At 39.6% G+C, this 13,126-nt stretch overlaps 1 protein-coding gene across 1 annotated transcript in view; it reads right to left on the minus strand.

The window, feature by feature from the left end:
- The window catches only part of COL4A5 (collagen type IV alpha 5 chain), a 273,437-nt gene that overhangs the window by 13,732 nt on the left and 246,579 nt on the right, over positions 1-13,126 (minus strand). Inside the window, 3 exon segments of the mRNA XM_033201238.1 lie at positions 9,954-10,082; positions 10,865-10,936; positions 11,070-11,142. Of these exon segments, the coding sequence (XP_033057129.1) occupies positions 9,954-10,082; positions 10,865-10,936; positions 11,070-11,142 (274 nt within the window).

The raw sequence follows: 13,126 nt of genomic DNA on the forward strand, positions 1-13,126 counted from the left end.
CGGACAGTGGGTGCAGGTCAGTGAGTGCAGCCCAACGAGCAAGAGCCGAAGCAGGGTGAGGCATTGCCTCACCTGGTAAGCGCAAGGGGGAAGGGAATTCCCTTTCCTAGCCATAGGAAACCGTGACACACAGCACCTGGAAAATCGGGTCACTCCCACCCTAATACTGTGCCTTACCAAGGGTCTTAGCAAACAGCACACCAGATTACATCCAGCACCTGGCTCAGAGGGGCCCACACCCACAGAGCCTCCCTCATTGCTAGCACAGCAGTCTGAGATCTAACTGCAAGGTGGCAATGAAGCTGGGGGAGGGGCGCCCACCATTGCTGATGCTTAAGTAGGTAAACAAAGCGGCCAGGAAGCTTGAACTGGGTGGATCCCACTGTAGCTCAAGGAGGCCTGCCTCTGCAGACTCCACCTCTGGGGACAGGGCATAGCCAAACAAAAGGCAGCAGAAACCTCTGTAGATGTAAATGTCCCTGTCTGACAGCATTGAAGACAGTAGTGGTTCTCCCAGCGGAGTTTGACATCTGAGAACGGACAGACTGCCTGCTCAAGTGGGTCCCTGACCCCCAAGTAGCCTAACTGGGAGACACCCTCCACTAGGGGCAGACTGATAACTCACACCTCATACGGCCGGGCACACCTCTGAGATGAAGCTTCCAGAGGAATGATCAGACAGCAACATTTGCTATTCAGCAATATTCACTCTTCTACAGCCTCCACTGCTGATACCCAGGCAAACAGGGTCTGGAGTGGACCTCGAGCAAACTCCAACAGACCAGCAGCTGAGGGTCCTGACTGTTGGAAGGAAAACTAACAAACAGAGAGGACATCCACACCAAAACCCCATTTGTACATCACCATCATCAAAGACCAAAGGTAGATAAAAACACAAAGATGGGGGAAAAAGCATTGCAGAAAAGCTGAAAATTCTAAAAATCAGAGTACCTCTCCCCTTCCAAAGGAATGCAGCTCCTTGCCAGTAATGGAACAAAGCTGGATGGAGAATGACATTGACGAGTTGAGAGAAGAAGGCTTCAGACAATCAAACTTCTCCAAGCTAAAGGAGGAATTACGAACCCAGCACAAAGAAGCTAAAAACATTGAAAAAACATTTGACGAACGGCTAACTAGAATAACCAATGTAGAGAAGTCCTTAAACGATCTGCTAGAGATGAAAACCATGACACGAGAACTATGTGACAAATGCACAAGCTTCATTAACTGACTCGATCAACTGGAAGAAAGGGTATCAGTGACTGAGGATCAAATGAATGAAATGAAGCAAGAAGAGAAGTTTAGAGAAAAAAGAGTAAAAAGAAATGAACAAAGCCTCCAAGAAATATGGGACTATGTGAAAAGACCAAATCTACGTCTGATTGGTGTGCCTAAAAGTGACGGGGAGAATGGAACCAAGTTGGAAAACACTCTGCAGGATATTACCCAGGAGAACTTCCCCAACCTAGCAAGGCAGGCCAACACTCAAATTCAGGAAATACAGAGAACGCCACAAAGATACACCTCGAGAAGAGCAACTCCGAGACACATAATTGTCAGATGCACCAAAGTTGAAATGAAGGAAAAAAGGTTAAGGGCAGTCAGAGAGAAAGGTTGGGTTACCCACAAAGGGAAGCCCATCAGACTAACAGCGGATCTCTCAGCAGAAACTCTACAAGCCAGAAGAGAGTGGGAGCCAATATTCAACATTCTTTTTTTTTTTTTTTTGAGACGGAGTCTCGCTCTGTCGCCCGGCTGGACTGCAGTGGCCGGATCTCAGCTCACTGCAAGCTCCGCCTCCCGGGTTTACGCCATTCTCCTGCCTCAGACTCCCGAGTAGCTGGGACTACAGGCACCCGCCACCTCGCCCGGCTAGCTTTTTGTATTTTTTAGTAGAGACGGGGTTTCACCGTGTTAGCCAGGATGGTCTCGAACTCCTGACCTCGTGATCCGTCCATCTCGGCCTCCCAAAGTGCTGGGATTACAGGCTTGAGCCACCGCGCCCGGCCATATTCAACATTCTTAAAGAAAAGAATTTTCAACCCAGAATTTCATATCCAACCAAACTAAGTTTCATAAGTGAAGGAGAAATAAAATCCTTTACAGACAAGCAAATGCTGAGAGATTTTGTCACCACCAGGCCTGCCTTACAAGAGCTCCTGAAGGAAGCACTAAACATGGAAAGGAACAACCGGTACCAGCCACTGCAAAAACATGCCAAATGTAAAGACCATCGATGCTAGGAAGAAACTGCATGAACTAATGAGCAAAATCACCAACTAACATCATAATGACAGGATCAAGTTCACACACAATGATATTAACCTTATATGTAAATGGGCTAAATGTTCCAATTAAAAGACACAGACTGGCAAATTGGATAAAGAGTCAAGACCCATCAGTGTACTGCATTCAGGAGACCCATCTCATGTGCAGAGACACACATAGGCTCAAAATAAAGGGATGGAGGAAGATCTACCAAGCAAATGGAAAACAAAAAAAGTGAGGGGTTGCAATCCTAGTCTCTGATAAAACAGACTTTAAGCCAACAAAGATCAAAAGAGACAAAGAAGGCCATTACATAATGGTAAAGGTGATCAATTCAACAAGAAGAGCTAACTATCCTAAATATATATCAATACAGGAGCACCCAGATTCATAAAGCAAGTCATTAGAGACTTACAAAGAGACTTAGACTCCCATACAATAATAGTGGGAGACTTTAACACCCTACTGTCAACATTAGACAGATCAAGGAGACAGAAAATTAACAAGGATATCCAGGAATTGAACTCAACTCTGCACCAAGTAGACCTAATAGACATCTACAGAACTCTCCACCCTAAATCAACAGAATATACATTCTTCTCAGCACCACATCACACTTATTCCAAAATTGACCACATAGTTGGAAGTTAAGCACTCCTCAGCAAATGTACAAGAACAGAAATTATAACAAACTGTCTCTCAGACCACAGTGCAATCAAACTAGAACTCAGGATTAAGAAACTCACTCAAAACCGCTCAACTACATGGAAACTGAACAACAACCTCCTGAATGACTACTGGGTACATAACGAAATGAAGGCAGAAATAAAGATGTTCTTTGAAACCAACGAGAACAAAGATACAACATACCAGAATCTCTAGGACACATTTAAAGCAGTGTGTATTTTTTTTTTGAAATAGAAACATTTATTAATAATTTGCAACATACTATATCTTAAAAATTTCCACTTTTAAAAATATTATCATTATTATACTCAATTCTAGGGTACTTAAAATTCATACATATAAATTATAAACACCCAAATACAGTGTCAAAAGTCATCATATTCATATATAAAAAAATAATTTTCTAAGTGGTCTCAGCCAAAGAAAAGAATAACTAGGTTTAAATATTTTAATAATGTGAATTATTTAAAAATATTTTTAAGTCAGCAGAGTGCCTGGGCTGGCCATGATGCCTCACGCCTGTAATCCCAGAACTTTGGAGGCTGAGGCAGGCAGATCACTTAAAGTCAGGAATTCAAGATCAGCCTGGCCAAATGGCATAACATCATCTCTACTAAAAATACAGAAATTAGCCAGGCGTAGTGGCGCACACCTATAGTCCCAGTTACTCAGGAAGCTGAGGTGGGAGGATCGCTTAAGCCCAGGCCGAGGCTGCAGTGAGCCCAGATCATGCTGCTGGACTTTAGCCTGGGTGACACAGTAAGACCCTGTGTCAAAAAAAAAAAAAAAGGAAACCACAAATAACTGGAGGTTTTAGATTGTTGATTGCATTTAAAAACCATTTCACACTAGGTGACAATATTCCATATATATACAGAAGACTAAAAACATATTAACAGGCCTAGCAGTTCTACTCAAGAGGAATAAAACCACACAAAAACTTGTTCATATATGTTCATAGCAGCATTATTCAGAATAGACAAAAAATGGAAACAACCCAAATGCCCATCAACTGATGAGTGGGCACACAAACTGTAGCCTATCCACAGGGTGGAATATTATTTATCAGTAAAGAGAAAGGAAAGTACCACAAAAGCTGCAACATAAACAAACCTTAAAAACGTTATCCTCAGTGAAAAAAGCCAGTCATAAAGCACTATAAACTGTAGGATTCTATTTATATGAAATACTCAGAATGGCAAATCTACAGAAACAGAAAGTAGACCCGAGGTTTCTAGCGGCTAGGGAAAAGTGGGGATTCGGAGATAATAGCTAGAGGGTGGTGATGGTTGTACAGCTCTGTAAATACACTAAATACCACTGATTGCACAATTTCACTGGGTACATTATTAGGAATGTGAATTATATTGCAATAAAGATTTTACAAAATAAAAAATGTATTATCAGGTAAAGATTTTCTAGTGTTGTCGCCGTTAATCTTAACCTCATAAATCCTAATACTGTGCCAGCGCTGCCAGAAACAGAAAGAATCTACGCCATCCCAGCCATGCATCTGTGGGGGCACATTCAAGGAAAGTCTTCTAGTTGTGACCCACATGGCAACTCTAACCAGGGATGGCCAAAAGATGTCCTTGACGGACAGTCACAAGGTGGCAGCTCATCTGAAAGGCCCCCAACTGATACCAGGACTTCTTCACCTAAGCTCCTCAATTCAAAATACTTCAGGGTGGCCCAGCAGTTCAGATTTTCTTTATTTTTATTTTTATTTATTTCTGTGTGTGTGTGTGTTTTATTTTATTATACTTTATGTTCTAGGGTACATGTGCACAACGTGCAGGTTTGTTACATATGTATACTTGTGCCATGTTGGTGTGCTGCATCCATTAACTCATCATTTACATTAGGTATATCTCCTAATGCTCTCCCCCCACCCCACCCCAAGAAGGCCCCAGTGTGTGATGTTCCCCTTCCTGTGTCCAAGTGTTCTCATTGTTCATTTCCCACCTAGGAGTGAGAACATGCAGTGTTTGGTTTTCTGTTCTTGCGATAGTTTGCTGAGACTGATGGTTTCCAGCTGCATCCATGTCTCTATAAAGGACATGAACTCATCCTTTTTATGGCTGCATAGTATTCCATGGTGTATATGTGCCACATTTTCTTAATCCAGTCTGTCATTGATGGACATTTGGGTTGGTTCCAAGTCTTTGCTATTGTGAATAGTGCCACAATAAACATACGTGTGCATGTGTCTTTATAGCAGCATGATTTATAATCCTTTGGGTAGATACCCAGTAATGGGATGGCTGGGTCAAATGGTATTTCTAGTTCTAGATCCTTGAGGAATCACCACACTGTCTTCCACAATGGTTGAACTAGTTTATAGTCCCACCAACAGTGTAAAAGTGTTCCTATTTCTTCACATCCTCTCCAGCACCTATTGTTTCCTGACTTTTTAATGATCGCCATTCTAACTGGTGTGAGATGGTATCTCATTGTGGTTTTGATTTGCATTTCTCTGATGGCGAGTGATGATGAGCATTTTTTCATGTGTCTGTTGGCTACATAAATGTCTTCTTTTGAGAAGCATCTGCTCATATCCTTTGCCCACTTTTTGATGGGGTTGTTTGTTTTTTTCTTGTCAATTTGTTTGAGTTCTTTGTAGGTTCTGGATATTAGCCCTTCGTCAGATGAGTAGATTGAAAAAATTTTCTCCCATTCTGTAGGTTGCCTCTTCACACTGATGGTAGTTTCTTTTGCTGTGCAGAAGCTCTTTAGTTTAATTAAATCCCATTTGTCAATTTTGGCTTTTGTTGCCATTGCTTTTAATGTTTTAGACATGAAGTCCTTGCCCATGCCTATGTCCTGAATGTTATTGCCTAGGTTTTCTTCTAGGGTTTTTATGGTTTTAGGTCTAACATTTAAGTCTCTAATCCATCTTGAATTAATTTTTGCATAAGGTGTAAGGAAGGGATCCAGTTTCAGCTTTCTACTTATGGCTAGTCAGTTTTCCCAGCACCATTTATTAAATAGGGAATCTTTTCCCCACTTCTTGTTTTTGTCAGGTTTGTCAAAGATCAGATAGTTGTAGACGTGTGGTATTATTTCTGAGGGCTCTGTTCTGTTCCATTGGTCTATATCTCTGTTTTGGTACCAGTACCATGCTGCTTTGGTTACTGTAGCTTTCTATTATAGTTTGAAGTCAGGTAGATGGCATTGAATCTATAAATTACCTTGGGCAGCATGGCCATTTTCATGATATTGATTCTTCCTATCCATGAGCATGGAATGTTCTTCCATTTGTTTGTGTCCTCCGTTATTTCATTGAGCAGTGGTTTGTAGTTCTCCTTGAAGAGGTCCTTCACATCCCTTGTAAGTTGGATTCCTAGGTATTTTATTCTCTTTGAAGCTATTGTGAATGGGAGTTCACTTTTGATTTGGCTCTCTGCTTGTGTATTATTGGTATATAGGAATGCTTATGATCTTTGCACATTGATTTTGTATCCTGAGACTTTGCTGACAGCTTAAGGAGATTTTGGGCTGAGATGATGGGGCTTTCTGAATATACAATCATGTCATCTGCAAACAGGGACAATTTGACTTTCTCTTTTCCTAATTGAATACCCTTTATTTCTTCCTCCTGCCTGATTGCCCTGGCCAGAACTTCCAACACTATGTTGAATAGGAGTGGTGAGATAGGGCATCCCTTTCTTGTGCCAGTTTTCAAGGGGAATGCTTCCAGTTTTTGCCCATTCAGTATGATATTGGCTGTGGGTTTGTCATAAATAGCTCTTATTATTTTGATATATGTTTCATCAATACCTAATTTATTGAAAGTTTTTGTCAGGAAGGGCTGTTGAATTTTGTCAAAGGCCTTTTCTGCATCTGTTGAAATAATCATGTGGTTTTTGTCTTTGGCTCTGTTTATATGCTGGATTACGTTTCTTGATTTGCATATGTTGAACCAGCCTTGCATCCCAGGGATGAAGCCCATTTGATCATGATTGATAAGATTTTGATGTGCTACTGGATTTGGTTTGCCAGTATTTTATTGAGGATTTTTGCATCGATGTTCATCAGGGATATTGGTCTAAAATTCTCTTTTTTTTGTTGTGTCTCTGCCAGGCTTTGGTATCAGGATGATGTTGGCCTCATAAAATGAGTTAGGGAGGATTCGTTCTTTTTCTATTGATTGGAATAGTTTCAGAAGGAATGGTACTAACTCCTGTTTGTACCTCTGGTAGAATTCAGCTGTGAATCCGTCTGGTCCTGGACTTTTTTTTGGTTGGTAGGCTATTAATTATTTTCTTAATGTCAGAGCCTGTTATTGGTCTATTCAGGGATTCAACTTCTTCCTGGTTTAGTCTTGGGAGACTGCATGTGTCAAGGAATTTATCAATTTCTTCTAGGTTTTCTAGTTTATTTGCATAGAGGTGTTTATAGTATTCTCTGATGGTGGTTTGTATTTCTGTGGGATCGGTGGTGATATCATTTTTTATTGTGTCTATTTGATTCTTGTCTCTTTTCTTCTTTATTAGTCTTGCTAGCGGTCTATCAATTTTGTTGATCTTTTCAAAAAATCAGCTCCTGGATTCACTGATTTTTTGAAGGGTTTTTTGTGTCTGTATCTCCTTCAGTTCTGCTCTGATCTTAGTTATTTCTTGCCTTCTGCTAGCTTTGGAATGTGTTTGCTCTTGCTTCTCTAGTTCTTTTAATTGTGATGTTAGGGTATCAATTTTAGATCTTTCCCGCTTTCTCCTGTGGGCATTTAGTGCTATAAATTTCCCTCTAAATGCTGCTTTAGCTGTGACCCAGAGATTCTGGTACATTGTGCCCTTGTTCTCATTGGTTTCAAAGAACTTATTTACTTCTGCCTTAATTTCGTTATTTACCCAGTAGTCATTCAGGAGCACATGGTTCAGTTTCCATGTAGTTGTGCAGTTTTGAGTGAGTTTCTTAATCCTGAGTTCACTCCTACTCAACATAGTACTGGAAGTTTTTGCCAGGGCAATCAGGCAAGAGAAAGAAATAAAGGTATAAAATAGAAAGAGAGGAAGTCAAATTGTCTCTGTTTGCAGATGACATGATTCCATATTTAGAAAACCTCATCGTCTCAGCCCAAAATCTCCTTAAGCTGATAAGTGACTTCAGCAAAGTCTCTGGATAGAAAATCAATGTTCAAAAATCACAACCATTCCTATACACCAATAACAGACAAAGAGCTAAATTATGAGTGAACTCCCATTCACAATGGCTACAAAGAGAATAAAATACCTAGGAATACAATTTACAAGGGATTTGAAGGAACTCTTCAGGGTGAACTACAAACCACTGCTCAGGGAAGTAAGAGAGGACACAAACAAATGGAAAAATATTCCATGCTCATGGATAGGAAGAATCAATATCATGAAAACGGCCATACTGCCCAAAGTAATTTATAGATTCAATGCTATCTCCATCAAGTTACTATTGACATTCTTCACAGAATTAGAAAAAACTACTTTAAATTTCATATAGAATAAAAAAAAAAAAAAGAGCCCGTATAACCAAGATAATCCTAAGCAAAAAGAACTAAGCTGGAGGCATCACGCTACCTGACTTCAAACTATACTACAAGGCTACAGTAACCAAAACAGCATGGTACTGGTACCAAAACAGATATATAGACCAATGGAACAGAACAGAGGCTTCAGAAATAATGCCACCCATCTACAACCATCTGATATTTGGCAAACCTGACAAAAACAAGAAATGGGGAAAGGATTTCATATTCAACTGGTGCTGGGAAAACTGGATAGCCATACACAGAAAACTGAAACTGGACTCCTTCCTTATACCTTATACAAAAATTAACTCAAGATAAATTAAAGATTTAAACATAAGACCTAAAACCATAAAAATCCTAGAAGAAATCCTAGACAATACCATTAAGGACATAGGCATGGACAAATACTTCATGACTAAAACACCAAAACCAATGGCAACAAAAGCCAAAATTGACAAATGTGATCTAATTAAACTAAGGAGCTTCTGCACCACAAAAGAAACTATCATCAGATTGAATAGGCAACCTACAGAATGGGAGAAAATTTTGGCAATCTATCCGTCTGACAAAGGGCTGATATCCAGAATCTACAAGGAACTTAAACAAATTTACCAGAAAAAAACAACCACAACCCCATCTAAAAGTGGGCAAAGGATATGAACAGACACTTCTCAAAAGAAGACATTTATGAGGCCAACAAACATATGAAAAAAAGCTTATCATCACTGGTCACTAGAGAAATGCAAATCAAATCCACCATGAGATACTATCTCACGCCATTTAGAATGGTGATCATTAAAAAGTCAGGAAACTAGAAATGCTGGAGAAGATGTGGAGAGATAGGAATGCTTTTACACTATTGGTGGGAGTGTAAATTAGTTCAACCATTGTGGAAGACAGTGTGGCGATTCCTCAAGGATCTAGAACCAGAAATACCATTTGACCCAGCAATCTCATTTTGGTATATACCCAAAGGATTATAAATTATTCTACTATAAAGACACACGCCCACATATGCTTATTGAAGCACTGTTCACAATAGCAAAGACTTGGAACCAGTCCAAATGCCCATCAATGATAAGACTGGATAAAGAAAATGTGTCACATACACACCATGGAATACTATGCAGCCATAAAAAAAGGATGAGTTCATGTCCTTTGGTAGGGACATGGATGAAGCTGGAAACCATCATTCTCAGCAAACTAATACAGGAACAGAAAACCAAACACCACATGTTCTCACTCCTAAGTGGGATCTGAACAATGAGAACACATGGACACAGGGAGGGGACCATCACACACCTGGGCCTGTCAGGGGATGGGGGTTTAGGTGAGGCATAGCATTAGGAGAAATACCTAATATAGATGACGGGTTGATGGGTGCAGCAAACCACCATGGCACATGTATACCTATGTAACAAACCTGTACTTTCTGCACATATATCCCAGAAATTAAAAGGATAGTAATAATAATAAAGATGATCTGCATTGGTACCTGGTAAACCTTGAGGTCCTTGGGGTCCTGGTAGACCTTTTAATCCAGGCTGTCCAGGGATTCCTGGAGGACCAGCATCTCCTTTGATTATGATACTCTGTCCTGAAGGACCAGGTAATCCAGGAGGACCTATGAGGCAAAACACACAAATTTGAAGGGAAAGATAAAGGTTACAAGAAATGGAAGCCAAAGTGATCTAAGTTCAGGACAAGAATTGGTGTGAGAGAAACCAGTTTTTGAATTGCTGCCATATCTAACAGAAATCTGTTTAGGAAAACTAAAAATTGAAAAATAACTTTCAATTGAAAAATAATTTATTAGGGTTAGTGTAAAAAGTAGGCATATCAACCCTATTTTCAAACTTTGAATGTTACTCACTTACTAGAAAGTCTCATCCATTATAAATCTGTGAACACTGGTGTCGGGGAAGACAATTTTACTTACACATCCATTCTGACTCCAACATCATTTGCAGTTTTTGCTTGCTGTGCTTGTCAAGGGACCCTTTGATCTACTAGGGGAATTTAGCAGATTCCCTATTTCTCAATTTATAAGAAGCTTCTATAAGCCTCTTAGCAAAATGAACTATTTTAATATCAAAAATATTTTTAAAAATTCATATGTGACTTGCTCTTGTGATCTGTTCAATTGAATTTGGGGAAGTTAGTATAGAAGCTAATGTCAAGGAAGTATTTTTGTTGATCCTGTATCTATCTTAACTTTAAAAGGTCTGCTATCAATATTACGTTAATAAAATAGAGATTAGTAAATAAAGGGAGAGCCTTGCTTATTTTCCCTCAGTTGTTGGGGACTTAGCCTCCAAAGGTCTGGCTGAAAGACAGAATGAAAACTTTCAAATTCTTTAAAGCATCTAAGTATCAGGTATAACTATCTTCAGGAACAAGTCTTACCTGGAGGACCGGTAAGTCCCGGTTCCCCTTCAGGACCAGCTGATCCAGGTATTCCACTGGGTCCTTTCATGCCTACATAGAAGGTACATACAGTTTCATGGCAAAGCAACAGGGCTACAACCTTTACCCAGTCAAATCAGAAAATGGCTATCTTGTCCCAGAGGAGTTTAATATAAAGGGAAACCACAAAAATCCCTTCAAATACCTGGGAATCCTGGAACACCAGGGAGACCAGGATCTCCTTTCATTCCATTGAGACCCGGCCGACCAGGATTACCCTGAATAAATAAAATCATTAATGTTACAAAAAAAATTGCAGTGAGGGGAGGAAGGGTAGTGAGGGCATAAGAATTGCATAGTGGCATATAGCACTGTTTCCAGAGTCAAACTTCCAAGACTGTAATCTCAATTTTGCCTTATATTAGCTTGTGTGAATTGAGTTGATTATTTAACCTCTTTGATTCACAGTCTTCTCACCTCAAATATAGAGAAAATAACAGTATTTACTTCATAGGGTTGTGGTGAGAATTAAATGAGACAGTTCATATTGTTAAAATATACCCCTGGCTGACAGACAAAATGAACTTCCCATGGCTAACTGATGTGCGCAAAGTTAAAACACAACCAACTGGCCATGGCTGGGTAAGGGAAATATCACATATCTTGTGTTCTTGTAAAGATGTTGTAAAAGTGTCACAGGATGTCCCTTTCTACAATCGAGTCAAGCCACTGCGAAGATAAACTGTGGCTTGAAAACACCCCCTGCCCACTGGCCATTTGAAAGAAACATCTGGCAGACTTCTGGCTTTGGTCTTGGAAATCACCTGATCAGGGCTCAAGTATTTCAATCAATCAGAACTGATGAAGTCTGTATCCTTCATTTGCATAAATGGACCTGATTGAGAACATGGGTGAGAACTTTCCCTTAAGCCAAATCCTCCCTTTGTCCTTCAGAGATCACACTTTCACTTGCACTGAAAGCTGTGCCTTCCCAATCCACAGATTACTTTTTATAGAAAATAAAGCTCTTCCTTTTTCTCCTGCAGAGTTCATTGTCTTTTGCTAACAATACTAAGTGCTTAGAAGACTGATGTATGCTGTGCACTTAATGAAAGGTAACTATTATTCTTTCTTTTTTCTTTATTTTCTATAGAGATAGATCTCACCATGGTGCCCAGGCTGTCCTCAAACTCCTAGGCTCAAGCAACCATCCCACCTCAGCCACCAACTACAGGAAGAATGTAGAACAGCAAGATCACACAGGAGGCTATTGCTCTACTTCAAGTGCAGGACAACAAAGCTTGTATTAGTAAGAATGAAAGAGGGACAAGCCTGGAGCATCTTATCATGGAATAATATTTAAAAGTGCTAAAAAAATAGTTGGAAGGAAGTACGTATCAGAAAAACATGAAATCCAGCTTGAAGGGGATTCCAAATCTGGAACAATGAGAGCATCAAAATAAGTAATGACAGTTTAGAAATTATAAATTAGTGGAAAACATGGGAAAAAAATGAGTCCAAAATGATAAGAAATGAATAAGTAAACCAGAGAGAAGGGAGGGCTCTTGCTTACAGTAGAACTGACTAGTAAATGTGGAGGTAGTGCTAGAGTTGAAACAACATCATTTTGCCACTATCCCAGTAGAGATTGATTGAGGCAAAATCATTAATAGATGTTAAATCTAAGGGAAATTTTTGATGAGGAGTGGTATTTTTGCACTATCTTAATATGTCTTCCTACAGTTTTATTAGTTGCAAGGAAAAACATAATGATACAGTGGAGAAACTGAGCAACAACTTGACTGGATGATCAAAACTAAAATCACAAATGAGAGGCAGATAGACATCATGGACCTCCTTATCTGTTAGCCTGAGAAGGACACAGCATCACTCATGTAGTATTCCAGCTGGGGATGCATAACCTGTATCTAATTATGAATAAACATCAGACAAAAAAGGAATATTCTATTTTAAAATGGGGGTGGGGGTACAATTGTTTTTAAATGTTGAGGTCATGAAAAAAAGAAAATAGACTTAGGAACTGTTCCAGATTAAAGAAGGCTAAAGAGATATGACAATTAAATGCAAAACATGACTTGGCCTGGATCCTGTACTGGAAGGAGAAATGCTAAGAACACTATTAGGTCACTGGACCCAACTGTAATATGAAAGATAGAAATTAATGTATATCTATGTTAAATTTTCTGAAGGTAATAAGTGTATTGTGGTTATATAATTTAAAAAAAAATTAGAGACAGGGTC

Source organism: Trachypithecus francoisi, unplaced genomic scaffold (genome assembly GCF_009764315.1).
Source record: "Trachypithecus francoisi isolate TF-2019V2 unplaced genomic scaffold, Tfra_2.0 Lachesis_group6, whole genome shotgun sequence".
Lineage (NCBI taxonomy): Eukaryota > Metazoa > Chordata > Mammalia > Primates > Cercopithecidae > Trachypithecus > Trachypithecus francoisi.